The following is a 27,464-nucleotide window of genomic DNA, read 5'->3' as shown; positions in this document are numbered from 1 at the left end:
GGTTGGTTATAAGCAGCCATGTGGGTGCTAGGAATCAAACCTGAGTCCTCTATAAGAACAACTGCTCTTAACTGCTAAGCCACCTCTCCAGTCCCCTCTCTTGGTTTCAGCAAGAAAAATGTGCTCCATAAAAATTTTAAGAATAAAAACTAGAAAAGCATTTTTTGCTTAAAATGTATTCACGGGAGGGGGAGGGGATGTTTGCCCGGAAACCGGAAAGGGAATAACACTTAAAATGTATATAAGAAATACTCAAGTTAATAAAAAAAAAAATGTATTCACACTGTTAACTAAGTGAAGATACATTGGTGAGCAAGGATCAAAATATGATAGAAATTAGCACTGTAGAAACTCTCCTCATAAAACATTCACTTCACCATTTTGTTCATTTAATTGGAAAACAGACATGTGCACAAAAAAATATGAAGACAATTCCTGCAGGGCTAGGACTATAGCTCAGCAGCACTTGCCTGGCATGTGATCCTAGTTTATGCCTGTAATCACAGCCACCACTTAGGAGGCTGGCATAGGAATGCTGAGTTCAAGGCTAGTTCTAAGCTAGAGAGTAAGACTGTCTCAAAAAACAAAATCATGAAACTGGTAAGCTTCTGTATGGCAAAGGACATAATCAATAAGACAAATGAGCATCCTACAAATTAGGAAAAAAACTTCACTAACCCCACATCTGATAGAGGGCTAATATCAAAAATATGTAAAGAACTCAAGAAGCCTACCACCAAAAATCAAACCAACCCAATCAAAAAATGGAGTATAGAACTAAACCGAGAATTCACAACAATGGAATTTCGAATGGTTGAGAAACACCTAAAGAAATGTTCAAGGTCCTTAGTAATCAGAGAAATGCAAATCAAAACGACCCTGAGATTCTACCTTATACCAGTCAGAATGGCTCAGATCAAAACCTCAGGTGACAACACATGTTGTTAAGGATGTGGAGAAAGAATAATAGTCCTCTATTGCTATTGGGATTGCAAACTGGTACAACCATTCTGGAAATCAATTCATAGGTTCCTCAGAAAATTGGAAACAGACCTAACTAAAGACCCAGCAATACCACTCTTGAGAATATACCCAACAGATGCCCCACCAAGCCACAGGGGCATGTGTTCCACTATGTTCACAGTGGCCTTATTTGTGATAGCCAGAAGCTGGAAACAACCCAGATGTCCCATGACAGAAGAATGGATACAGAAAATGTGGTTCATTTACACAATTAAATACTACTCAGCTATTAAGAATGAAGACATGCTGAGTTTTGCAGGCAAATGAATGGAACTAGAAAATATCATCCTGAGTGAGGTAACTCAGACCCAAAACAACCTGCATGATATGTTCTCACTAATGAGCAGATATTAGCCAAAAAAAAAAAAAAAAAAAAAAAAGTACAGAATACCCAAGATACAGTCTACAGAACTCAAAAAGGTCAACAGCTGAAGGGCCCAAATGAGGATGCCTCAGTCCCACATGGGGGGAGAGGGAGGGGGGAGGGAAAAGGGATGGGGGTGGGGAAAAAAGGACCTAAGCCCTGAGGGCCAGCAGAAAGAATAGAAAACAGGTGACCTCGGAAGGAAGGAGGTTGGGAGGACGCTCTAGAATGTACCAGAGACCTGGGAAGTAAGAGCGCCTCAGGACTCAAAGCAAGGTAGGGAGGGGGGCTAGATGAAAGGCCCTACAGTGGGAAGAGGGAGCTTATTGAATCCATCTCCAGCAGAAAGACAGGGCATCAAGTGAGGGATGGGACTGCTATCTCACAGTCAAAGTCTAACCCATAATTCTTCCTATCTGAAAGAAATGCAGGGATAGAAATGGAGAAGAGCCTGAAGAAAACAAAGTCCAGTAACAGGTCCAAAGTGGGATCCAACTCAAGGGGAGGCCCAAAGACCTGACACCATTACCGAGGCTAAGGGGCATTCACAAAAAGGGACCTACCATGACTGCCCTACAAAAGGCCCAACAGGTCGCTGAAAGAGTCAGATGCAAATATGTGCACCCAACCAGTGAACAGAAGCTGCTGACCCCTGTGGTTGAATTAGGGAAAAGCTGGAGGAAGCTGAGGAGGAGGGCAACCCAGTAGGAGGACCAGCAGTCTCAATTAACCCAGACTCCTGAGATCTCTCAGACACTGGATCACCAACCAGGCAGCATACACCAGCTGAGATGAGGCCCCCAACACATATACAGCAGAGGACTGCTGGGTCTGGGTTCAGTCAGAGAAGATGCACCTAACTGGGGACCCAGGAAGTTTAGAGGTCTGGTGGGGTGGGGGGGGTGGGAGCTCGGGTGAGGAATTTGGGAGAGATGGGATGTGGAACACTCAGAGAGTGGACTGGGAGAGGAATAAAATCTGGAGTGTAAAAATAACTAGCTAAATAAATAAATAAATAAAATAATAATTATTATTCTAGTTTTTGGAAAGTCTACAAGCTGGGTATAATGGTGGATGCCTGCAATCCTAGCACTTTGAAAGTAGAGAAAGGAGGATCAGAAGTTCAAGATACTTACTGAATTTGAGACAGGCCTGTTCTCAAAATAACAAAACCTTCTAAGACAGGTAAATTACTTAACACCTATAACACCAGCCCTCAAGAGACTATACAAGGAAGATTCCAAGTTTGAAATCAACTTGACCTACATTAGTTTTTGTTTCAAAACAAACAAACAAACAAAAAGTTTACTGTCTTACCCATCCATAAGCAGTACTTCTTTCGTGCTCTTGAGTGAAGTCAGCTACATAGGCAAAAATTACAGAGAAAGTGACTGAGAAGACTCCAGATACAGAAATCATGCCAAAATACCACCTATAAAAAGATTGTTTTAAAAAGAATATGATTAGTGATATCATCTTTTACCAACTGAAAGACTATTTGAATTACCCAAGAGAATTTTGTAATCAAAGTCAGAGAAAACCAAGTGAATATTATACACTAATGAAAATAAACTCAAGTATCTGTATATATACTTGAAGGCAAATATAAAATTAACTGGAATTTTGACAATATCCAAAGAAGTACATGTTGGCAAAAAAAAAAAAAAAAAAAAAGAAAAGAAAAAGGAATGAAGGAAGAATAAGAGTACTATATAAAAATTAAGGTTTTAGGTGTATAGGTTTAGTCAATACAATAATGTTTCCAATTTCCTTTTAAAAATCAATACAGACACAGAGTATAACAAAAATGTTAATATTATTCAAACCAAAAATTTCTATAATATGCATAAATACATTTTAAGAATCCACTTAAAATCTTACATAACAGAGTAGAGTTTATTCTACACCATAGATACTTTAAAAATAATTACTTTGATATTAATATAACTAATCATATTAATAGTTCTTTAAATTTTTCAAATTTTGTTATTACTGTTATTGCATCTCTATATATGTACAATGTGTGGGAAAGTAGAGACATGCATGAGATATCATGTCTTGTCCAGGTCAGACAGAAATTGATTTTCTTCTTCCACTGTGTGTTCTAGGTATTGAACTGAGGTTCTCATGCTTACACATTAAGTGTTTTTACTCCCTGAGCCATCTCATGGACATCATAACAATTCTTAAGGATCAAAACAACAACGAAAAGCCCCCCCAACAAAAACAAAAACAAAAGAACATTTATCTGGGGCTGGAGAGACAGATCAGCAGTTAAGAGCAAAGACTGCTCTTCTAGAGTTCCCAAGTTCAATTCCTAGCAAACAGGTGGTGGCTCACAATCCCTGTAACGAGATCTGATGCCCTCTTCTGGCATGTGTGAAAACAGAATACTCACTTAATTGAATGAACAAATATATGAATAAATGAATAAATAAATAAATATTTTTTAAAATGTATCTAATAAAATCTGATATGTAATCTTGGTAGAGGTAAAATCTGTTATCTATTCAATGAATCTTTATTTTAAAGGAGAAAACCCTTGAATTAAATAGAAATAAAGGGCTGAAGAGATGGTTCAGTGGTTAAGAGCACTGGCTGCTTTTCCAGGACCTGGGCTTAATTCCCAGCACCCATATGGCAGCTCACGACTGTCTGTGACTCCAGTCTCTGGGGATCTAACATCTTCTTCTGACCTCTGCAGGCACATGATGCATATAGACATGCATAAAGGCAAAACAGTCAAACGGAAAGAAGAAGAAAAGAAAATGCTAGCTTGAGGCTTAATAAAGAAAAATTATAACTCTTTACAAAATAGAAAACCCACAATTATTACTTCAATTAAACATTTATTAGCTAATAAAAATTTAAAAAGCAGTGAATATATAAAACTAGAAAGAATGAGATAAAATTATTTTCAGATGACATTAATACATCTAGACAAAAGACTAGCAACATGAATAGAAAAGCTAGCAAAGAGGTTTTTTTTTTTGAAAATCTCACTAGAAAGGTGTAACACATTAATATTCTACAAAAATTAATTATGTGGTAGAAGATAAAATCATTATGGTGCCAACAAATTTACAAATATTAACAGGAATTCCCGATAATAATATGAATATATTTTCTCATAGGTAGAGCATTTCAGTATCAGGAATACTTGCAGCCCCAGCATTCATGTACTGAGGTAGTTAACTCTCTTACTGCTCTGGTGGTCAAAAGCTGACAGTTTCTGACAATTTAACTTTTACTGTTCTGGGGCCAAAAATGACTTTTGGCATTTTCAGAGAGAAAGAAAAATAAAGCACAAAAGTCAGGTATGCACACATGTGCACATGCACGTACACACACACACACACACACACACACACACACACACACACACACACACACACACACACACGCATGCTCTGGCTGAGCCTAACCACCTGTTTCATCATTTCACAAGTGTACATGCATACATATACATACACATATACCTACATATGTATGTATGCACATGCATATAGACAGACACATAGAAACAGACAGACATATGCATTTGGTGAATGGAGCAGAGTCCCAAATGCCACATGTATGTATATATATTTGTTGAGTGGAACAGAGTCCCAGTAGCCACACTATATTTCTTCTCTCTGGCCTTCTTATACCCTCTTAGACAAAAGTTCTTTATAAAATTACTCATGGATAAAATGTTACACAAAAGGGTAATTACAGAAGGATGTTGATAGTAAGTTCAAAGTAGTACTTTATTCTATATGCTCATTATAAGGTCAAAGCAGCAGTTTCACATGGCCTTGCTTTATCAGAGTGTACATCTGTGGTTTCATCCTTGGATCTGACGTAGAATAAATGTTTTTCCTTGATCACAAATCTGTGCCAAGACTATTTTTCTTCTTCATGCAATTTATGAAAGCTTATTGTATTCCTTATTATGCAGGCTTTCCTTACTATTCTAGGAGGAGGGGGCATATTCTATTCTTGATTCTAACTATATTATCTCTCTCAGGCAAAACAACTAAAACCATCTCCTTAAACTTTCTTCTTAAAATTATTTGAACCAAATCACGAATTTGATAGTCATTAATTCATCTAAACAGCATCAATTCATCCAAGTTCATCTTTATGTTGATATGCAGGAGATTTGCCCAATAGGGTAGGCTAATGGCCAGGAATCACTATGCTATCCGATAATGGCAGGAAAGGCGTATCAACAGTGAGAAGCAATCCTGGGTTGAAGTCTCTGGGCTACGCCTCTCCATTGCAGCCATGCAAAATGGTGGGCCATCTCAAGGAAACTACTTGCTTGCCATAGCCTTTCCTGGATGGCTTCTATCAAATACTGGCTAAGATATTATCCCACGGTCTAACAAGGAAAAAAAAATAGCTTGAGAAAATCCTAACTCCTCTAAGATAATTAAATTACCTGGATTCATTATACTGAAGGAGAAGAATTGATTAAATTCATATCATGCTTTAGAATAAGCTAATAGTCTTAATGGAGTGTACAAGTGAAATAATGCTCACTCAGTGCCACAATGCAATGAGATGACAAAAACAGAAAATTCACAAAGTCAACCAAGCCACAGAGGTGAGGGCAGAAACCGTTCGCAGGCTTTCAGCACTGACTCCCTACAACTGATATCTTGGCATACCAGCTGCTCTTAAAGACACCACAAATTTCTTCAAGTAACGTAGCTTATTTTGAAATGGTTAAAGAATATTCTATAGATCAAAGTGAAGGTTGAGCTCATAAATGATTGGGATTCAAATACGTTGGATTTTTTTTTTTCCTTTCAGAATTCTGAATGTATATGATGAGCTCTCCTAAGCATAGGGCCCAAATATAAAATAGAAATTATTCATATTCTATATATTCCTTATACACATACTCTAAAGTCACTTTATACAATATTTGAAATGTTTTTCATTTTTTAAAATACTTGTTCATTATGAGGTAAAGTCTATATATATTTGACCCAATCATAACTGTGTTATATCAGTGCTCAAAAACATTGGAATCATTTCGCATTTTTGAATATTTGGATTAGGAGCAGTAGCCAACATAATTTTATTTACATAGGACTCAAAACACACCAGTATGCTAATGAAGAGTTCAGCAACTCACCATGGGCTAATCCTCATTAGTGGAATAGGAAAGCAGGTAAAGAAGACCGTGCCAAGGAGAAAAGGCTTCCTGCCCCAAACATCAGAGAGAGCGCCTATGAGTGGTGCACTCAGGAAAGAGAGCAGGCCCTAGAGAATAAACAGAAGGAAAGGTTAGATTTAAAATGTGACCCCTCTATTACTTATAATTCTTTCTTTCTAGATCTATTGGCTTCAATTCCTCTTATTTCTCAAAAAAGTAACATGTGCTACTGAATGAAGAAGAAGGAAAAGAATCCACCTTAAATAATCCCACCTGTCCTCCCACCTTTCTCAGACCTGCTGATCCAGAAGCATACAGGATAGATTCCCTTCATGCGCCCATCTTTCTTGCCTCCAGAATCTTCTGGGGCATCTCCAGCTGTCCAGAGCCATGTGCTATCCGCGATGAACTCCCATTCTCCCACTACCTCTGATCTGACCTGCTAATCTGTAACCACACAGCCCAAGGATACTCATCAGAGGTTTGCCACACCAGAATCATGACAGTTAGGTTGCCTCCCAATACCTACTACAACAGGTAGGGACTAAAGCCATCAAGATGGCTAGGGGCCCTCAAAAGAACACAATCAACAAAAGCCAGGACAATATGACACCTTCAGAACACAGCTACCCTACTACATCCTAACACAACCACAGCCCAAGAAAATGACCTTAAATCCAATCTTGTAAAGATGATAGAGGCCTTTAAAAATAAAATTAATAAATCCCTTAAAGAAATACAAAATATAATTAAATGGGTAAAGGAAATAAATAAAACTGTTTAAAACCTGAAAATGGAAATAGAAGTGAGGGAATCCTGGAGATGGAAAACTTAGGGAAGGGAACAGGAACAACAGAAGCAAGCATCACCAACAGAATACAGGAAATGGAAGAGAGACTCTCAGGCATACAAGATACAACAGAAGAAATTGATACATCAGTCTAAGAAAATGTTAAAACTAAAATATTCCTGACACAGAACATCCAGGAAATCTGGCATACCATGAAAAGACCTAACCTAATAATAGGAATAGAAGAAGGTAAAGAGTCCCAGCTCCAAGGCCCAGAAAATATTCTCAACAAAATCATAGAAGAAAATTTTCCCAATCTAAAGAAAGAGATGCCTATAAACATACCAGAAGGTTAGAGAACATGAATTATACTAGACCAGAAAAGAAAATCCTCCTACCACATAATAATCAAAACACAAAAGGAAGAATATTAATAGCGGCAAGGGAAAAAGGTTAGGAACATACAGAAGCAGAGCTATTGGAATTGCACATGACTTTTCAACAGAAACTCTAGAAGCTAGAAGGGCCTGGACAGATATCTTTCAACCTCTAAAAAAAGCACTGATATTAACCTAAACTCAATCATCATAAATGGAGAAGAAAAGGATATTTCAAAACAAATCAAATTTAAACAATATTTACCCACAAATCAAGTCCTATAGAAAATACTAGAAGGAAAACTCTAACTCAAGGAGGATAACTATATCTAAGAAAACATAGAAAACAAGTAATTCCATACCAGCAAAAACAAGGGAAGCATGCATGCGTGCATGCACGTACGCGCACACATACATACACACACACACATAAACAAATAAACACACACACACGAGCGCGCGAGGACAACATTAAAATAACAAGAAGTTACAATCACTGATCATTAGTATCTCTCAACATCAATGGACTCAATTCCCCAATAAAAAGACACAGGCTAACAGAATGGATGTAAAAACAGGATCTATTGTTCAGCAGCATACATGAAACACACCTCAGCAATAAAGATAGACATTACCTCAGAGTAAAGTGCTGGAAAAAAGGTTTCCAAGCAAATGGATATAAGCAGCAAGATCGAGTAGCCATTCTAATGCCTAATAAAACAGACTTTCAACCAAAGTTAATCAAAAGATACAAGGAAGGATACTCCATACTCAAAGGAAAAATCTACCAAGATGATATCTCAATTCTGAACATATATGCCCCAAACACAAAGCATCTACATTTATAAAAGAAACACTGCTAAAACTTAAATCAAACTTCAAACCCCACATCTTAATAATGAGAGACTTCAACACCCAACTCTCACCAATGGACAGGTCATCCAGACAAAAACTAAACCAAGAAATAATGAAACTAACACACATTATGAATCAAATGGGCCTAACAGACATCTACAGACTACTCCACCCAAACACAAAAGAATATAGCTTCTCAGCACCCCATAGATCCTTCCCCAAAACCAACCATATAGCCAGATAAAACAAGCCGCAAGAGATATGAGAACATTGAAATAACTCCTCATATCTTATCAGAATACCATGGATTAAAGCTGGTCTTCAACAACAACAGAAACACCAGAAAGCCTATGCACTCTGGAAACTGAACAACTATCTACTCGATGTTCTCCGCACACTGAGAAATAAAGAAGAAATAGAAAAGAAAACTTAAAGACTTTCTAGAATTCAATGAAAATAAAGGCACTCCATATCCAAAGTTATGGCAACAATGAAAGCAATGCTAAGAGGAACATTCACAGGACTAAGTGACTCCATAAAAAAAGTAGAAACTTCTTCTCCCAGCAATTTAAAAGTACACCTGAAAGCTCTTTAAGAAAGGGGGGGGGGAAGAAAAAAAGAAAAAAAAGAAAAAGAAAAAGAAAAAAGAAAGAAGCAAACATATCAAAGAGTACAAGGCAGGAAATAATCAAAATCACAACTAAAGTCTTTCTGAAGCAAAGAATGTTATACACAGCCTTGTCTAAGGGACTGGTGATTGCACTGATTTAAAATGAACAGTACAAAGAATCAATAAAACCAAGAGCTAGTTCTTTGAGAAAATCAACTAGACAAACCCTTACCCACACTAATCAAAAGACAGAGAGAAAGTATCCACATAAAATCAGAAATGAAAAGGGACATATGACAGAGGAAATTAAAAAAATATCATCAGATCCTACTACAAAAGCCTGCATTCTGCATAAATGGAAAATCTTAATGAAATGGATGGTTTTTCAGACAGATAACACATACCAAAGTTAAATAAAGATAAGCTAAACTAAACAGTCCTATAATCCCTCAGGAAATAGAAGCAGTCATTAAAAGTCTCCCAAACAAAAAAGCCCAGGGCCAGATATGGTTTTAGTGTAGAATTCTACCAGACTTTCCAAAAGGAGCTAATATCAATACTCCTCAGACTATTCCACAAAAGAGGAAACAGAAGGAATGCTACCTAATTCATTCTATGAGGCCACAGTTACCCTATTACCTATGATTGAAATTCATGCTCTTTAATAAGACAAAATTCTATTTATCTTCTAGAATAACATTACTTTGTTATCATTACAGTCAGAATTCTTAAATCTCAAAAAATAAAACCCAAAGACTAATATTATTGTTAATTAATGCTACTCAAGTTACTAAAGAATGATTTTATTTTAAATTATGTTAACATATAGTATAACGCACAGACAAGTATTATATAAGCTGGAAAGGCTAAACAGAACTGCCATAAATTTTAAGGTAAAATTATAATACATAATATTTTAATCTTATTCATAAATTTCTGATATATATTTTATTAACACTGAAATAATGAAAGGTTAATTATGTCAAGTCAAGGAGAGCTAGGAAAGTTCTGGACTAAGCACTGACCTGGCTAAAAGACTAAAATCTCCAATTGGATTGTTTTTTTCTTCCTCAGTCTCAATGTCCAAGAAGACAGTAGAGCTAATTCATTTTATTTTGTTGCCTGTCAGAGCAATTAGAAGTTTATATAATAATTAAAAGTAAACCATATATATATATATCTCCTAAGGCCTTTTGTAGGTTTAACTTTTTCTTTCAGCTATTCCATTTGTATCCATCTGTCTCCTAACAATATCTTTTCTGGCTTAGCTCAGCTTTCTCCTGTCTGAACTGTTACCAACTATTTTCTCTCACGCCTTTCTGTCTCCTCCTGAATCCTACTCCCCTCCCCATCTCTCAGCCTCTGCTGGCTTTTTATAGTCTCTCCTGTTCCCAGAATTCCAAGAGGCAACTAACACTGAAAAACATAGGGTCTTTTAAAGGGCCAAGCACACAAAATATATCATGCTATAGCATGTAAAGAATTCACTGGGCTTTTTAATATTAAATTAGTTATGCCTTATAAGTATTTGTGCTGCATTTTGATCTTTCTAGGGATTCCTGGGTTGAGTTCATTATAAATTCACACAATTGTTCTTACCTTTACACCTTGAATGAGACCATTCATGAGGAATGTGTGTTGAGGAAATGTTTCATGTAAAACCTATAAAAGTAAACAAACATCAAGATCTATTTAAATACAAATTGAAGGTGAAGGTTTTACACTTTATTATTGGAAGGCTAAACAAGTAAGATCAACTATAAAGACAAATATTAAATGTAAATGAAATCTTAAAAAAAATAAACAAATGAACAAACTGCTTCAGCCAGGGCTACAGAGTGAAACCTCGTCTCCAAAATAAAATAAACTCCTTAAAGACATAAAAAGGCAGTGACCTAATAAAACACCATGCAAGAACCAGACATCGTAAGCCCTAGCACTCATAGGTACTTTTGTCATAAATTACAGCTAAAGGAGTAGCCAACAAAGAATTTTTTTTTTGCTGCAACATAAGTGTTTATTCCCAAAAAATGGTATAAAACTCAAAGACAGACTCATGTTCATCACTTGAGGGTAGTCCAGAAAAATATCAAGCCTTATATGTGTATTATATAGTGTTCCTAATCTAGCTTATAAAACCTCAAAAACAGCTTTGAAGGAAACATTTTTGCCCAAATACAATGATCTAATCAAAAAAAATATATATGTATGTATGTATGTATGTGTATATATTTTGGTGGGGAGATACTGTGAGTAATAAACACCAAAAATCCAATTTAAGGGAAAAAATTCCAGTGACTTGAGAGATGGCCCAGCAGTTAAGAATACCTGATGCTCTTTCAGAAGATTCAAGGCTAGTTCCCAGTAGCCACAAGGGATAATTTATAACTGACTTCAGGGAATACAACACCCTTTAAAGCCTCTGTGGGCAGCTGCACTCTCATGCACATGCTACACTGACACATACTCAACAAATCTTTTCTTTTTAAATCCTCTTAAAATGTGACCCAAATATCAAAGGTATATACTCCCTCATCAAAGTTGACAGTTAGTAAACATATGAAAAAGTAAAATGTGCCATTTAAAACTGTATAGCTAATCAAGACACCTACAAAACATCTGTAAGACAATCTACTGTATGTATTAGCCAAGATTTAAAAAAAAAAATTGATGACATTAAACACAAACAAGGATGGGGCAACAGAAACTCTCATGCAATACGAGTGGAAATACAAAATAATGCAGTTACTTTGTAGTTTCTTATAAAGCTAAACATCCATTTAGCATATGATCCATCTATCATGATGTTCCTTGGCATTTGTACAAAGGACTTGAAAGTGTAGCTACACAAAAACCTTTCTACAGATGTCTGAAAAGACAATGAGTTATTGTTAAAAGGCAAAAAAGACCCTACAAATTCATAAATTCATACTCCCAAATAAGAGAGACCAATCTGAAAAAGCTGTATTCTGTAATACAACATTCTAAAAGAAAAAACACCACAGAGAATAGTAAAAAGATTAGTTTGTCATTGTCATGTGAACTGCCACTATAGTAGCAGATTTTGATAAAGAAAGAGGCTTAAATATGTCATGGCTGTGGAATACAGAAAATCTACTTTCCTCTCAATTTTTTTATGAAATTAAAACTTTTAATAATGAAATTGAAATATATCACACTGTTATTTCCAATATTGGCATTTAAGCTCTACTTTTTTCTATTGAAAATGATGGTGAAACAAAGTTATTAGAAAATTCTTTCAATAGCAAATTTCATCATTTAGAAGGATGTATAACTCTTTAAAAAAAAAAAAAACAAAACAAAACAGGGGTCAACCTGCCCATACCCAGAAACAGCTTGATCCACCACGAGTTCTGATACCACCAGGATCACAGGGGAGAACCCCCCAACCCCAATACTTGACCTAACAGGGACAGTCCCCTGCCCCACTCCCAGGGCCCAGAAAAGGCAGGCCCTCCCACTCTGCCAGAGACACATCTTCATCTATTCCACAACTGCCCCTGGGAGCAGACCAGCCCTGCCACACCCACACACAGAGATAGCTTGACTCCCAGGAGTTCAGACTCAACCAGGCTCACAGGAGGTCTGCCATAGCCAGGTTCACAGATCAGGCACTCCAGACCACCTCCCATACCCAGAGACAGCATCACAGGAAGGAAAGACTCCAGTCAGAGACAGCAAGGCCAGTTAATACCAGAGATAACCAGATGGCGAGAGGCAAGCTCAAGAACAGATGCAACAGAACTACCCAATTCCTTCCATGAAGCCATTTCTGCTGATACCTAAACTACACAAAGACCCAACAAAAAAAAGAGAACTTCAGATCAATTTTGCTTATGAATATTGATACAAAATTACTCAATAAAATTCTCGCAAACCGAATCTAAGAACACATCAAAACGATCATTCGCCTCAATCAAGTAGACTTCATCCCAGGGATGCTTCAACATACTGAAATCCATCAATGTACTCCATTATATAAACAAACTCAAAGGTAAAAAAGAAATCACATGATCATCTCATTAGATTCTGATAAAGCCTTCAACAAAATACAACACGCCTTCATGATAAAAGTCCTGGAAAAATCAGGAATTCAAGGTCCATACCTAAACATAATAAAAGCAATATATAGCAAACCAACAGCCAACATCAAATTAAATGGATAAACTTGAAGTAATCCCACTAAAATCAAGGACTAGACAAGGCTGCCCACTCTCTCCCTATTTATTCAATACAGTACTTGAACTTCTAGCTAGAGCAATCAGACAACAAAAGGAGGCCAAAGGGATACAGATTAGAAAGGAAGACATCAATATTTGCAGATGATATGATAGTATACATGAGCTACTCCAAATATTCTACCAAGGAACTCCTAAACCTGGTAAACAACTTCAGCAAAGTGGCTGGATTTAAATTTAACTCTAACAAATCAACAGCACTTCTTACACAAAGGCTAAACAGGCTGAGAAAGAAATTAGGGAAATAACACCCTTCACAATAGTCACAAATAAGATAAAATTCCTAGGTGTGATCTGTATGAGAAGAACTTCAATTCTCTGAAAAAAGAAATGGAAGACCTCAGAAGATGGAAAGATCTCCCATAGTCTAGTAGACAGTTGGACCTCATCCCACCCACCGTAATTCCTGGAAAGCACACTTATTAAAGAGACAAGACCACCAGTCAAAAGAACAAGCAGCAAACAAGAGAAAATAAATGTTAGTCAAATGAAGAAATGAACGAGCACATTATCTTGAGAGTCAGTTAACAATAAAAGATAAGAGAACAAAATGTCACAAGAAAGTATTCAAAGAATAGTGTGGGTTTTTCAGACCATCACATGAAATAGATAAATGAGTACGGAACGATCAATTCTTAAATGACTACCAAGGTTTCAAAGTTACATGAAACATAAATTCTATAAATTAAAGAAAACGAAATTCTTGTTTCTCAGATTATTAAATAGAATGTATTAAGTTAAGCAGTTGATTTAAACATACCTAGGGTACTGGTTTAACCAGATTAATCATAACTAATTAAGATTAGGCCCTCAAAGAGCATGTAGATAAGGGAAAGGTCATTTTAATGTACTAATACTACTACTATTTTTTAAAAGTGCTATGACACATTAAGTGATGTAAACTTTACTTATATTATCAAATTAATGAACTGGCACTAAAAGCTAAGGTATGGCAACCTAAGATAAGTAACATATCTCAAAGATTATGGACCAAGAAGTAAACTGCTTTTTATTGCTCCAAGATAATCCTAATAATTCTCAGATGAAGAACTAGTCAAAACTGGTCCAAAAAAAATATATTTCTAGGTTTCCATATCATGATCCCATTTTTTTTTTAAAGGATCTTCTGGTTTTGCCTTATTAAAAATAAGGGAATGCTGTCTGCTTGCTACATTAAAGTAAAAAACAAAAAACATATATATGCTATCATCTTAATAGTTATACCACTATGGGTAATGGGTTCAAGATGCCAAAAAATAGAATGATAACATACACAAACAAACAAAAGAAGTAAGTTTTTTCTTAAAGAGGAGTTGATCATCTCCTGAGTCAAAAAAACAGAACAGGGATAATGCACTGTGGCCTGAACAGCAGTGGAGTATCTCATGACACAACATATAAAGAGTGAAGAACCTACAGAAGGAAAATTAATGCAGCTACCTATTTGTTGGGATTGAGACAGGACAAACAGCTGAGGTGCATTATTTTACAAATACTAAAGCAGACCTGGCTTCCAGATTCTCCCTACTTGGCATGCCCTGCCCTCTATCCTGAACTTTCCAGCCCAAGAGCTGGATTCCCCTCCCCCAGAGGTTTTTTCATATTACTCTCTCTCCCCTTCTCCCTTCTCTCCCTCACTGGACAAGAGTGCTTTCTCTTTCAGTTCACCTCTCCTGTCTCCTTCCCCGTGGCAACTTCTCTGGCCTCATTCTTTGGGACCAATGAACTCAGTTTCCCAATAAACCTGACTCTAATCTGTCTTGAATTGGCTCATCTCACTGATGAAGAGGATAACTCATCACTACTCACTTAGCTATATTTCTTAAATAACAATTAAATTATACTAGCAACTGGGTACTTATGCCTCACACTTAAACATTCACATTTTAAGCAAATTTATACAAGCAGTTTAACTGTTCAGAAATGCAAGAAGCCACAGAGCAGCTTTTCAGCTGGCCATTTCAGAGTTTGCCAGAACATTCTACCACCCCAAAATTATCTTCTTTGGACATTAAAGGAAGATTCACTAGAAATTATAATAGAAAAGCTAGATAAGATATGAGGCAGTGGAATACAGTTGACTGGAGAAAATAGTACAACTGTGGTATCTGCAGTTAAGAGATAGTCTATGTCTACCTCTCCCCAAACACATTTTCGAGGAGAAGCTACATAGGATTATGAAAGTGTCCTGTGTCAGTGTGGAATAAGGAAAAAGAAAAACACAGGCAGCTGGGGAAAAGGCCTTAGACCCATCCCCAGAACCTCAGTCACAGTAAGGATGTACCTCGACAAACATCCTAAAACATCAGCGGCTAAGCCCACTGGCTGCTCTTCTAGAGGTCCTGGGCTCAATTTCCAGCAACCACCCTAATCCTGAACATCTATAAAAGGATCTCATGCTCTTCTGGCATACAAGTGTACATGCAGCAGAGCCCTCATACATAAAACAAATAAATAAAACAAAACGAACAAACAAACAAACAAACAAAAATAGGAGCAAGACTAATTCCCAAAACACTAGAGTGAAGGTTGTAATTTGCAGGGGGTGTGAAGGGTGAGCACATACAAATTCTATCAGAAAGTGAACTTCTAACAGAAACACTGCTGACTTAACTTGTTTGAATTATAGAGACCAACAGTTTTATCCCCACATACAGACAGTATCTCCCCAAATAGGAAGAAACAGAAGTCACATTACTATTTTATTGCTCATTTTTATTTGATTAATTCCCACCCCCATATTTGTTTATACTTTATTCTTCGTGGTTTTAACTTTTATCTTGCTAGGAAAAGCTTTTATCTGTTTTTCCTCTACAACACTGTATACTATTTCACATACCCTAGTTCTACAAATTTTTTTTAACTTGATCTTACTTCATTCTTTCTCAGTAGCTATAAAAAAAAGTACCAATATAAGAAGAAAGAAAGAAACAAAGAAACAAACCTATAAATAATAGTTTCATTAACCAGTAACCAAGTATAGCTGCCTCTCCACCTTGAAAGGGACACAAATGAAATGTACAGATGTTGCCTGCTATAAAGGCTGTTGTCCAATTGTTGTGTAAATTATTGCAGTTAGCTTCCCCCGAAATAGCAGTCCAAAACAAATATCCAAATGAAGATAGTCAGCAGGATTCATGTAAACAAAACAAAGAAATCAAGGCAACAACAAAGAGTGGAGCCAAGTTGGGAGAGATAAAACTGAAGGACACCTACATCCGAGCAGACATGCAAATTACGAAAACCAGTCACCTAAATATTGTAAACAAAAGATAGGAAGATGGCTAAAATGCCAGAAATACACTTCACATTCCTACTTTAAAAATGACTCAAGGGGTTGGGGATTTAGCTCAGTGGTAGAGCTTGCCTGGAAGCGCAAGGCCCCTGGGTTCGGTCCCCAGCTCCAAAAAAAAAGAACCAAAAAAAAAAAAAAAAAAAAAAAGACTCAAATAAGCAGAGAATGAAAGAAAGGAATCAACTCAAAGGCGACCTACTCAAAAATTCTATCAATGTAGACAAAATTGTTATCAGAAGAAATTGAACAAGAAGTTCAGCCTCTGAAAGGAACCAAATTCAAATTCTAGATATGAAAAAAAAATCAACTTCTTAAGACAAAATAAATAAAAATAAACAAAATAAAAGAGAGTAGAAAGCATAAGCAATGAAACCAAAAAGAAAATTACAAGGATGGGTAAGACAATAGTATATTCAGACATAAAATACAAAAACAACAACAACCAAAAAAAGTAACAAAGATGATCAAAACTTCCAAGTCTATGACATAGTCAAGAGACCAAAGTTAAGAAATTAGAAAAAGCAGGAGAAAGGGCGATTGAGGACTAAGCATTAGGTGATGACAATTTATATCATGAAAGCATTTGGAGATCTCACTGAGAGCTGGGACCCCAACTCTACATGAGACCTCCAACCCAAACTCAGCATACGTGAGTGCATTTCAGTCCTTGTGGGGCAGGCAGGTGTCCAGATGGGCAATGCCTGCTGGGAGCTCTACTGTCTGAAACATGGGATTCAGCTTGATGGGCAGATGCCCAGTGATAAGACCACTGGTGGAGGGGACAACTCCTTCACCGACTTCTTCTGTGAAACTAGAGCTGGAAAACTTGTGGCTCAAGCAGTCTTTGGATCTGGAGCCTCCTGTAATTGATGAGATCAAAATGGCCCATAATGCCAGCTCTTCTACATAGAACAGCTTATCACTGGGAAAGAAGATGCAGCCAACAATTATGCCTGTGATCACTACACCATTGGTGAGGAGATGCTGGACCAGATCCGCCAGCTGTCTGATCAGTGTACAGGACTTCAGGGCTTCCTAGTATTCCACAGCTTTGCAGGGGACAATGGCTCCAGCTTCATTTCCCTGCTAGAGGAGCGGCTTTCTGTTGACTATGGCAAGAAGTCCAAGCTGGAGTTCTCCATCTATCTACCCAGCCCCACAAGTATCTACAGCTGTAGTGGAGCCCTACACCTCCATCCTAACCAACCATACCACCCTGGAACACTCAAACTGTGCCTTCATGGTGGACAAGGCCATTTATGACGTCTACTGCCGTACCCTAAATATTGCGCATCCAACCTATACCAACCTCAATCACCACCATCAGTCAAATTGTCTCCTCCATCACAGCTTCCTTGCGCTTTGATGGGGCCCTCAATGTGGAAGTTCCAGACCAATCTCTCATCCACTTCCCCTTGGCTACCTATGCACCAGTCATTTCTGTGAAGAAGACCTACCACGAGTAGCTGTCAGTGGCAGAGATCACCAATGCCTGTTTTGAGTCTGACAACCAGATGATGAAATGTGACCCTCGGCATGGCAAGTACATGGCCTGCTGCCTGATATACCATGGAGATGTGGTGCCCGAGGATGTGAATGCTGCCATCACTGCCATCAAGATGAAGCGCAGCATCCACTTTGTGGACTGGTGCCCCACAGGCTTCCAGGTTGGTATTAACTACTGGCTACCCACTATGGTGCCTTGGGATGACCTGGCCAAGGTGCAGCATGCAGTGTGCATGCTGAGCAACACAACTGCCATGCTGAAGCCTGGGCCTGCCTGAACAACAAGTTTGACTTGATGTATGACAAGAGGGCTTTTGTACACTGATATGTGGGTGAGGGAATGGAGGAGGGGGAGTTCTCTGAAGCTCGAGAGGAAACAGCTGCCCTGGAAAAAGATTGTGAGGAAGTACACATCAACTCCTATGAGGACGAGGATGAGGGAGAAGAATAGACAGCTACTTGGAGCCTGTTTACTGTGTTTATTGCAAAAATCCTCTCAAAATAAAGTCTCCTTGCATGATTTCTTGCTCCCTTTGTCACTGCTTGAACTTCTGCTTGTCTTCCCTTTCAGCTTTGGCTGCTACCTCCTGCTATTTGCCACTCATGACCTTTTATTTTATCTTTACATGGCTGAATGAGACTTGCCAAGGGGGCCCACATTGAACCCCAGAAGGTATAAACCTAAGGACTTTGATGTAAGGTCCTAAGGATGCCCAGGATAGGAAAGAAACAGGGACCAAATCCTGGACCTATCTGTTTAGCTTCAAGTTATTGCAAGATACAAGTCTTCACTTTGAAGTAGGAACTGATAGCTTCTGTGTTGGGTGGTTGAACTACTTTATTCTTCTTGCTGCTACTTCACTCAACAGCTCTAGAAGCAAGACTTGGCCCAGGCTTCATTGACCACTGAGGACTTGGGAATGAGGACTGGGCAGCCCCAAAGTTCCTGGGCATGCAGCCACCTCACAATCTCGGGGGATGGGCAGGAACAAGAGCAACCTCCTAGTTGTTTGCGCTTTGCACCTCTGGCAGCTTTGCATAGCTTGCTGTCTATCTTGTTTTCTGGGGCTGGAGCTCTGCTATTAAAAGTCAGGTCTCCGAAAAAGAAGAAAACATTTCAAAACATTTCCCAAACCTAGAGAAAGAAATGGAAGCCTAAATTGATAGGATATATCATAGTCAAGATATTCAAAGTACAAAAGAAATAACATTAAAAAATTAAGGACTGTTGCTAAAAGATTTAGGGTTTTTTTTTTCTTACAAATTTAGGTACCTAAGTATAGACTATTTGAAACTTTCAAAGTAACTATAAGCCAAGATTTTATATGCAGTAAGGTTATTTCTTAAAATTGATGAAGTAATAAGAACTTTCAAGATAGGCACAACAATAAGGTATTTCAGGACAACCAAGAAAACACTGCAAAAATATTTAAAGGAATATTATACGGAGAGGAAGAAGATAGTCCCATCCACAAAAGCACACCAAAAGGATATCTTAGAAACAGATAAAAACAGAAAGCAGGGAAGGAAACCATACTATTAAACAAAGAAAACCAAAAAATTAAAAAAAAAAATAAAAAAAAAAAAAAAAAAAAAAAAAGAAAAAAAAAAAAAAAAAAAAAAAAAAAGGGGGAAAAAAAAAAAAAAAAAAAAAAAAAAAAAAAAAAAAAAAAAAAAAAAAAAAAAAAAAAAAAGAAAAAAACAGCCAACCATTGAACCTATTGATGGAACTGTTTGAGAAAGGATTGAAGGTAATGATCTTGTTGGAGAAGGTTATCACTAGAGGTATGTTTTAAGGTTTTAAAAAATTCCTGTTTGTACATATTCATTCTCATTCATATTCTCTATCTCTCTCTCTCTCTCTCTCTCTCTCCCTCCTCCCTCCCTCCCTCCTCCCTCCTCCTCCCTCTCCCTGCCTCCCTCCCCCTCCCCCTCCTGTTTGGATCAGGAGGTAAGTTCTCCCTCCTGCTCCAGTGCTATGCCTACCTTCCTGCAGCCATGCTCCCTACTGCATGCTGTAATGGGCAGGGACTCTAACCCTCTGGAAGTAAATGCCTATAAACTCTTTTTTTTTTCTTTTTTTTTTTTTTTTTCCAGAGCTGGGGACCGAACCCAGGGCCTTGCGTTTGCTAGGCAAGGGCTCTACCCCTGAGCTAAATCCCCAACCCCGCCTATAAACTCTTTAAGTTGTCTTGATCATGGTGTCTTTTCAAGGTAATAGAAAAGTAACTAAGACATGCTTTAATGCAAATATCAACTGAGCAAGTAAAGAGGCAGTATGACTAACTAGATTGAAAAACAATATACAACTATATCTGTTGATTCCAAGAAACATGTCTCACTAGCAAAGATAGCTATAAACTAAGAGCTAATGGTTAAATGTTAATATAATCTAGCAAATGGAAGCTTAAAACAAGCAGGCATAGTTATTCCCAGATATGAAAAAATAGATGTCAAACCAAAACTAGTTCAAAGATAGAGAGTATTACATCAATAAAAGAAATAAATTATCAAAAAGATATAGCTCTCCTCCAGCCGAGCAAGATGCCCAAAGGAAAGAAGGCCAAGGGGAAGAAGGTGGTCCCGGCCCCCGCCGTGGTCAAGAAACAAGAGGCCAAAAAGGTGGTCAATCCTTTGTTTGAGAAAAGGCCTAAGAACTTCGACACTGGGCAGGACATCCAGCCCAAAAGAGATCTCACGCGCTTCGTCAAATGGCCCCGCTACATCAGGCTACAGCAGCAAAGAGCCATCCTCTATAAGTGGCTCAAAGTACCTCCTGCCATCAACCAGTTCACCCAGGCCCTGGACAGGCAAACAGTGACTCAGCTGCTTAAGCTCGCCCACAAGTACAGGCCAAAGACAAAGCAGGAGAAGAAGCAAAGGCTGCTGGCCCAAGCTGAGAGGAAACTTGCTCCAACTAAGAGACCACCTGTCCTCCGAGCAGGGGTCAATACAGTCACCACCTTGGTGGAGAACAAGAAGGCTCAGCTGGTGGTGATTGCCCATGATGTAGACCCCATTGAGCTGGTGGTTTTCCTGCCTGCCCTGTGTCGAAAGATGGGGGTGCCCTACTGCATCATCAAGGGAAAGGCCAGGCTGGGGCTCCTGGTCCACAGGAAGACATGCACCACTGCTGCCTTCACACAGGTTAACTCGGAAGACAAGGGTGCTCTGGCTAAACTGGTGGAAGCTGTTAGGACCAATTATAATGACAGATATGACGAGATCCGCCGCCACTGGGGAGGCAACATCCTGGGTCCTAAGTCTGTGGCTTGCATTGCCAAGCTGGAAAAGGCAAAGGCTAAAGAACTCGCCACTAAACTTGGCTAAATGTACACTTAAGTTTTCTGTACATAAATATAATTACAAAATTAAAAAAAAGAAGATATAAAAACTATATATATGGGGTTGGGGATTTAGCTCAGTGGTAGAGTCGCTTGCCTAGGAAGCGCAAGGCCCTGGGTTCGGCCCCCAACCCCGAAAAAAAAAAAACCAAAAAAAAAAAAAAAAAAAAAAAAATAGATATTTATGTACCTAATGATGGAACTACCAATGCCATAAAGTAAACACTAAGACACACTAAGCTAAGACAGAACTAAAAATAGGAGGTTCACATCCCACTATCATTTTTGGAGTGGTCTTCTAAACATCATTCTCATTTTTACATGTTATATTCTCTTCTGAGTTTTAATTTGGAAGATTTAAGTTAAATTATAGCACCAATCACTTGGATTTAACATATCTATGGAAAAACTGTATGTATGTCTACACAGAATATTCCACATAATGGATGGAAAATAAATATTCTTAGAATTTTCCTAGGACCATTTGCAAAAAAAAAAATAATCTCCTCTAATCTGGCCCAGACCACAGAACAATAAAACAGTGTGAGAAACCACAGAAACTATACAAATGCTTGGAAACTAAACAAAGATCATTGAAAACAAAACAAAACAAAAACAAAGAAGAAAAGGCTTGTTAGACACAAATGAAAATGATAACTTTTCTGGGATATACCTAAAAGAGGGCTCTGAGAGAAATGATTCATTGTAAAAGCAAACATTAAAACTTTAAATCACAGAGTCCTCTGGAGGAAGCCAAGACGCCTGCCCTCCCTGAGCAGCCTGCTATCTAGGGGGACCCTTTATTCTCCCCACACCTCTCCCCACCTTCATCAAACCTGTGAATTCTGAACCATACAGGTAAGCTTCCCTTCTCCCACTCATTTTTCCATGCTTGGTAAGTTCTCTGAGCCTGCCAAGGTGCCCTGAGCAGTCTGCTAGCCAAGGTGAACATCCATTCTCCTGCACCTCTCTGCCCACTTGCATTAGACCTGCACCTCCTGAACTATACAGTCCTATGGATCCTGAACCATAAGATGTGTAGATCCAGAGCCATACAGCCAGAGGATACCCATCACAGGCCTGCTAAATCAAGACTATCAAGGTTAACCCCCCACCCGCCCAATACCTACTACAACAGGAAAATTCAGGGACCACAGCTATCAAGATGGCTAAAGGCTCTCAAAAGAACACAATCAACAAAAGCCAAGACAATATGACACCTTCAGAACACAGCTACCCTACTACTGTAAGGCCTGGATATTCTAACACAACCTAAGCACAAGAAAATGACCTTAAATCCAGTCTTGAAAAGATGATAGAGACCTTTAAAGAGGAAACAAATGGATCACTTACAGACTTACATGAAAATACAATCAAACAGGTAAAGGAAATAAATAAAGCTGTTCAAAACCTGAAAATGGAAATAGAAGCAATAAAGAAAACATAAATTGAAGGAATCCTAGGAGATGGAAAACCTAGGGATGTAAACATCACCAACAGAATACAGGAGATGGAAGAGAGAAACTCAGGTGTTAAGAGATACAATAGAAGAAATTGTTACATCAGTTAAAGAAAATGTTAACTCTAAAATATTCCTGACACAAAACATCCAGGAAATCTGGCATACCATGAAAAGACCTAACCTAACAATAGGAATAGAAGAAGGTGAAGAGTCCCAGCTCCAAGGCCCAGAAGATATTCTCAACAAAATCATAGAAGAAAACTTTCCCAATCTAAAGAGATGTCTATAAACATACCAGAAGCTTAGAGAACACTAATTAGACCAGAAAAGAAAATCCTCCTGCCAGATATAATCAAAACACAAAAATCTACAGAACAAAGAAAGAATATTAATAGTGGTAAGGGTAAAGGTTAGATAACATATGAAGTCAGATCTATTACACCTATTACACCAGACTTCTCAACAGAAACTATAAAAGCTAGAAGGGCCTGGAAAGATATCTTCAATCTCTTGGAAAAAAAAAAAAAAAACAAAAAAAAAAAACCACAGATGCCAACCTAAACCTAATCACCATAGATGGAGGAAAAGAGATATTCAAGCCAAATCCAAATTGAAATAATATCTATCTACAAATCCAACACTACAGAAAACTAGAAGGAAAGTCAAACCCAGTGAGGATAACTACATCCAAGAAAATACCAGAAATAATAATTCCACACCAGAAGAAACAAGGGACACACACACACACACACACACACACACACACACACACAAAATAAACAAAGACACACAGAGAAAAGAGAGGAAGATGACTGACTACTAACACCACTGACATCAAAATAACAAGAAGTTACAATCACTGGTCATTAATATCTTTCAACATCAATGGACTCAATTCCCCAATAAAAAGACACAGGCTAACAGAATGTGTGCCAAAACAGGCTCTATGGTTCTGCTGCATACAAGCAACACACCTCAGCAATAAAGATAGACATTACCTCAGAGTAAAGGGCTAGAAAAAAGTTTTCCAAGCAAATGGACCCAAGAAGCAAGCTGGAGTAGCCATTCCCTGGGGCGGGTATACTCAGGGGATCTCCCACCCAATGCAAGGAGAATAGAAGGGGTTGACTCAGAGGCGGGTAATGATCAGGATATAAAGTGAGTAATTAAAAAAAATTTAGATCACAACCTAATGACATATACCTCAGGAAGACCAACAGAGCCAACTAACCTGGACCCTTGGGGCTCTCAGAGTCTGAACCAACAACCAAAGAACATACACAGGCTGGATCTAGGTCTCCCTAAACATATGCAGCAGTTGTACATCTTAACCTTCGTGTGGATCCTGAACTGGAACGGGGCTATCCCAAAAGCGGTTGCTTATAGGATATGTTCTCCTAACTGGGCTGCTTTGTTTGGCTTCAGTGGGAGAGGAAGCACCTAGCAGAGACTTGAAGTCCCAGGGTTGGGGCACCCAGGGAGCCCCCACCCCCAAACCTGCTCAGAGGAGAAGGGAAGAATTGTAGGAGGGGCTGAAATTGTGTGTGTGTGTGGCGGGGGAGCAGGATGTAAAGTAAATAAGTAAAAAAAATTTAATTTAAAAGAAAAATAAGGCAAACTAAAATGCAGTAGACAGCAAGAAACAACAAATTAGAGTAGGAACTAATAAAGACTGTGTGTGTGTGTGTATTAAAAAGAGTAGTTCTTTGAAAAGAGATATAATACTGACAAATTCTAGTGAAATGAATGAAAAGAAAGAATAGACAAAATTACTAACAATTAAGATGAAAAGGCATGTTGTAATAGACTATAATGAACTATAATGGGATTGTCAGGAACTTTTAAAAAGTCACTTTTCGATTAGCAGAAACAGATCTAGAAAAAAATGTGGATAAATTCCTAAAAACATGTAATCTCTCAAAATTAAATCATGTGTATGGAGAGATATAGCCCATGAAAACAAAAGGGGACCATGAGGGGGAAAGGAGGTCTTAAAGGAGATCAAAGACCAAAGGGTTAGTGAAGGAAGAAAGGAGATTAACATAAGGTACTGAGAGAAAAGGATTAATAGCAAGGAGATATAAGTGGAAAACATTGTTTTTGCACTGGCTAGTTTCATTTCAATTTAACACAAGCTAGAATCATCAGAGAGGAGGAAGCCTTAACTGAGAAGATGCCTCCATTAAGATCAGGACATAGGTAAATCTGTAGGGCATTTTCTTAGTGATTTATTGGGGAGGGCCCGGCACATTGTGGGTGATGCTACCCCTGGGCTGGTTGTCCTGGATTCTATAAGAAAGCAGGCTGAGCAAGCTATGAGGTGCAAGCCAGCACTATGTATACTAATTTCAAACCAATGAGTGAAAAAATTAACAACAAAATAAAAATAGGGCCCCTGATAAAAGGTTAAGAGTGTCCCAAAGATATTAACTACTTGGGAGGATTTTGGAATTTATAAATTTGGAATTTTGGTATTCTTTTTCAGTTTTCATTCTCCCACTGTTCTCTGGCCTACAAAAACATATACATGTATGCACACACACAAAAATTAGTAATAATGAAATATTCTCTAAAAATTCATGCCAAAATCTTCTATAAGGCTAACTGGCTAATGTCTACCTTTTAAACTTCTATATTTTTCAAGAATTAACTATGAGACAAAAATTGAATGTATGAAAGGACCTTTCTGCTATGGCAAAATAACGACTAAGAAGAGAGAACTATTAGTGCTTTTGTTTGTTGTTTGTTTTATTTTTTGAGAGATAAGATTTTTTGTACAGTCCTGGAACTCCTGTAGATCAGGCTAGCCTTAAACGGAGTCTACCTGTCTCTGCCTCCCCAGTGGCATATACCACTCACTACACCTGGCCTATTCGTTATTTTTAAAACTAACTAAAGACAACTGAAACTTAATTTCAAAGACATTTAAAACTTACCATAAGTGTTAAGTAATTCTTAAAATCTGTACCACCCCACACCCCACCCCTGATCCCCACATCTTCTCTGGTACTTGTTTGATGACATATGCATACATCAAACACCTTATTTCTTGGCAAATATATATGCTGCTAGAGAGATGGCTCAGCAGTTAAGAGCACTGCTGCACTTCCAGAGAACCCAGGTTCAATTCTGAGTACCTACATGGTAACTCACAACCACCTGTAATACCAGTTTCAGGGGATATAATGATGTGTGCCTCGCACTAGGCATGTCTCCAGAAGTAGGCATGGCAAGAGGTACATAAATATACATATAAACAAGAGTCATATACATAAATGTTTTAAAAGACAATTTTTAAAAAGAAATTCAATATTTGATTTAAAGAAACGGCTGTGTAGAGAAGTTATCAAAACCAAGCATATGTTTAATTTCACATTCATCATTAGGTGCTTAAATCAAAAACCAATAACATCCAAATAAAAAAAAAAAACCAACTTCAACAATGTCTTGTATTTCATATACACCATGTTTAAAGGTCCAGTAGTACTTACAGTCAACATTGGAGTTGTTAACAGGCCCCACGCAAAGAATTCAAAGAAGATTACAAAAGCGGCATGGTAAACACTTGGCTGGCCAAAACCTTGTAGCTGAAAAGAAAAGAATGCTGTTAAAAACAATAATAAACATAAGATATTATCTTCAATGTATGAAGAAATATATAAACTTTGGACCACCTCTATCACTTAAAATAAAACCACACTGGGGACTAGGATACAGTTATGTATTGGTTATTTTTTCATCACTGTGGTAAAAGCCATGACCATAAGCAATTTATAGAAGTTTATTTTGGCTTATAGTTGCAGAGAGTCTATAATGCCCAGGGATGGCTTCACCCACAATGCACTGAACCCTACCAATCAGTCACTAACTAGGAATGCTCTACAGGCTCTCCTACAGATAGTTCGTATGGAGGTATTTTCATTTGAGGTTCTCTCCTCTCTAATGACTCTAGTTTGTGTCAAGCTGACATAAACTAGCAAATACAACTGACCCAATAAAAGGACTTCTGGGGGAATCACCATCCCTGACCTCAAGCAGTATTACAGAGCAATAGTGATAAAAACTGTATGGTATTGGTACAGGGACAAGCAGGTAGATCAGTGGAATAGAACTGAAGACCCAGAAATGAACCCACACACCTATGGTCACTTGATCTTTGACAAAGGAGTTAAAACCATCCAGTTGAAAAAAGATAGCATTTTCAACAAATGGTGCTGGTTCAACTGAAGGTCAGCATGTAGAAGAATGTAAATTGAATCATTCTTATTTCCTTGTACAAAGCTTAAGTCCAAGTGGATCAAGGACCTCCACAGAAAACTAAATACATTCAAACTAATTGAAGAAAAAGTGGGGAAGAGCCTAGAACACATGGGCACTGGGAAAAATTTCCTGAACAAACACCAATGGCTTCTGCTCTAAGATCAAGAATT

The 27,464-nt window shown here is 37.9% G+C and overlaps 1 protein-coding gene and 1 pseudogene across 1 annotated transcript in view; one reads left to right on the top strand and one right to left on the bottom strand.

Moving 5' to 3' along the window:
• LOC116883317 (hippocampus abundant transcript-like protein 1) overlaps positions 1-27,464 on the bottom strand; it is a 54,551-nt gene that overhangs the window by 14,455 nt on the left and 12,632 nt on the right. The window contains exons 2-5 of the mRNA XM_032884373.1: positions 26,526-26,621; positions 10,768-10,830; positions 6,516-6,643; positions 2,705-2,819 (exon numbers count right to left, since the gene is read on the bottom strand). Coding sequence (XP_032740264.1) covers positions 2,705-2,819; positions 6,516-6,643; positions 10,768-10,830; positions 26,526-26,621 — 402 coding nt within the window. The remainder of the gene's footprint in view (positions 1-2,704; positions 2,820-6,515; positions 6,644-10,767; positions 10,831-26,525; positions 26,622-27,464) is intronic.
• Positions 17,374-18,687, top strand: LOC116883318 (annotated as a pseudogene).

The sequence above is a fragment of the Rattus rattus genome, chromosome 14, assembly GCF_011064425.1.
Source record: "Rattus rattus isolate New Zealand chromosome 14, Rrattus_CSIRO_v1, whole genome shotgun sequence".
NCBI classification, from domain to species: Eukaryota; Metazoa; Chordata; class Mammalia; order Rodentia; family Muridae; genus Rattus; species Rattus rattus.
The sequence above is the reverse complement of the archived record's forward strand: the minus strand, read 5'-3'. Positions and strand labels throughout refer to the sequence as shown.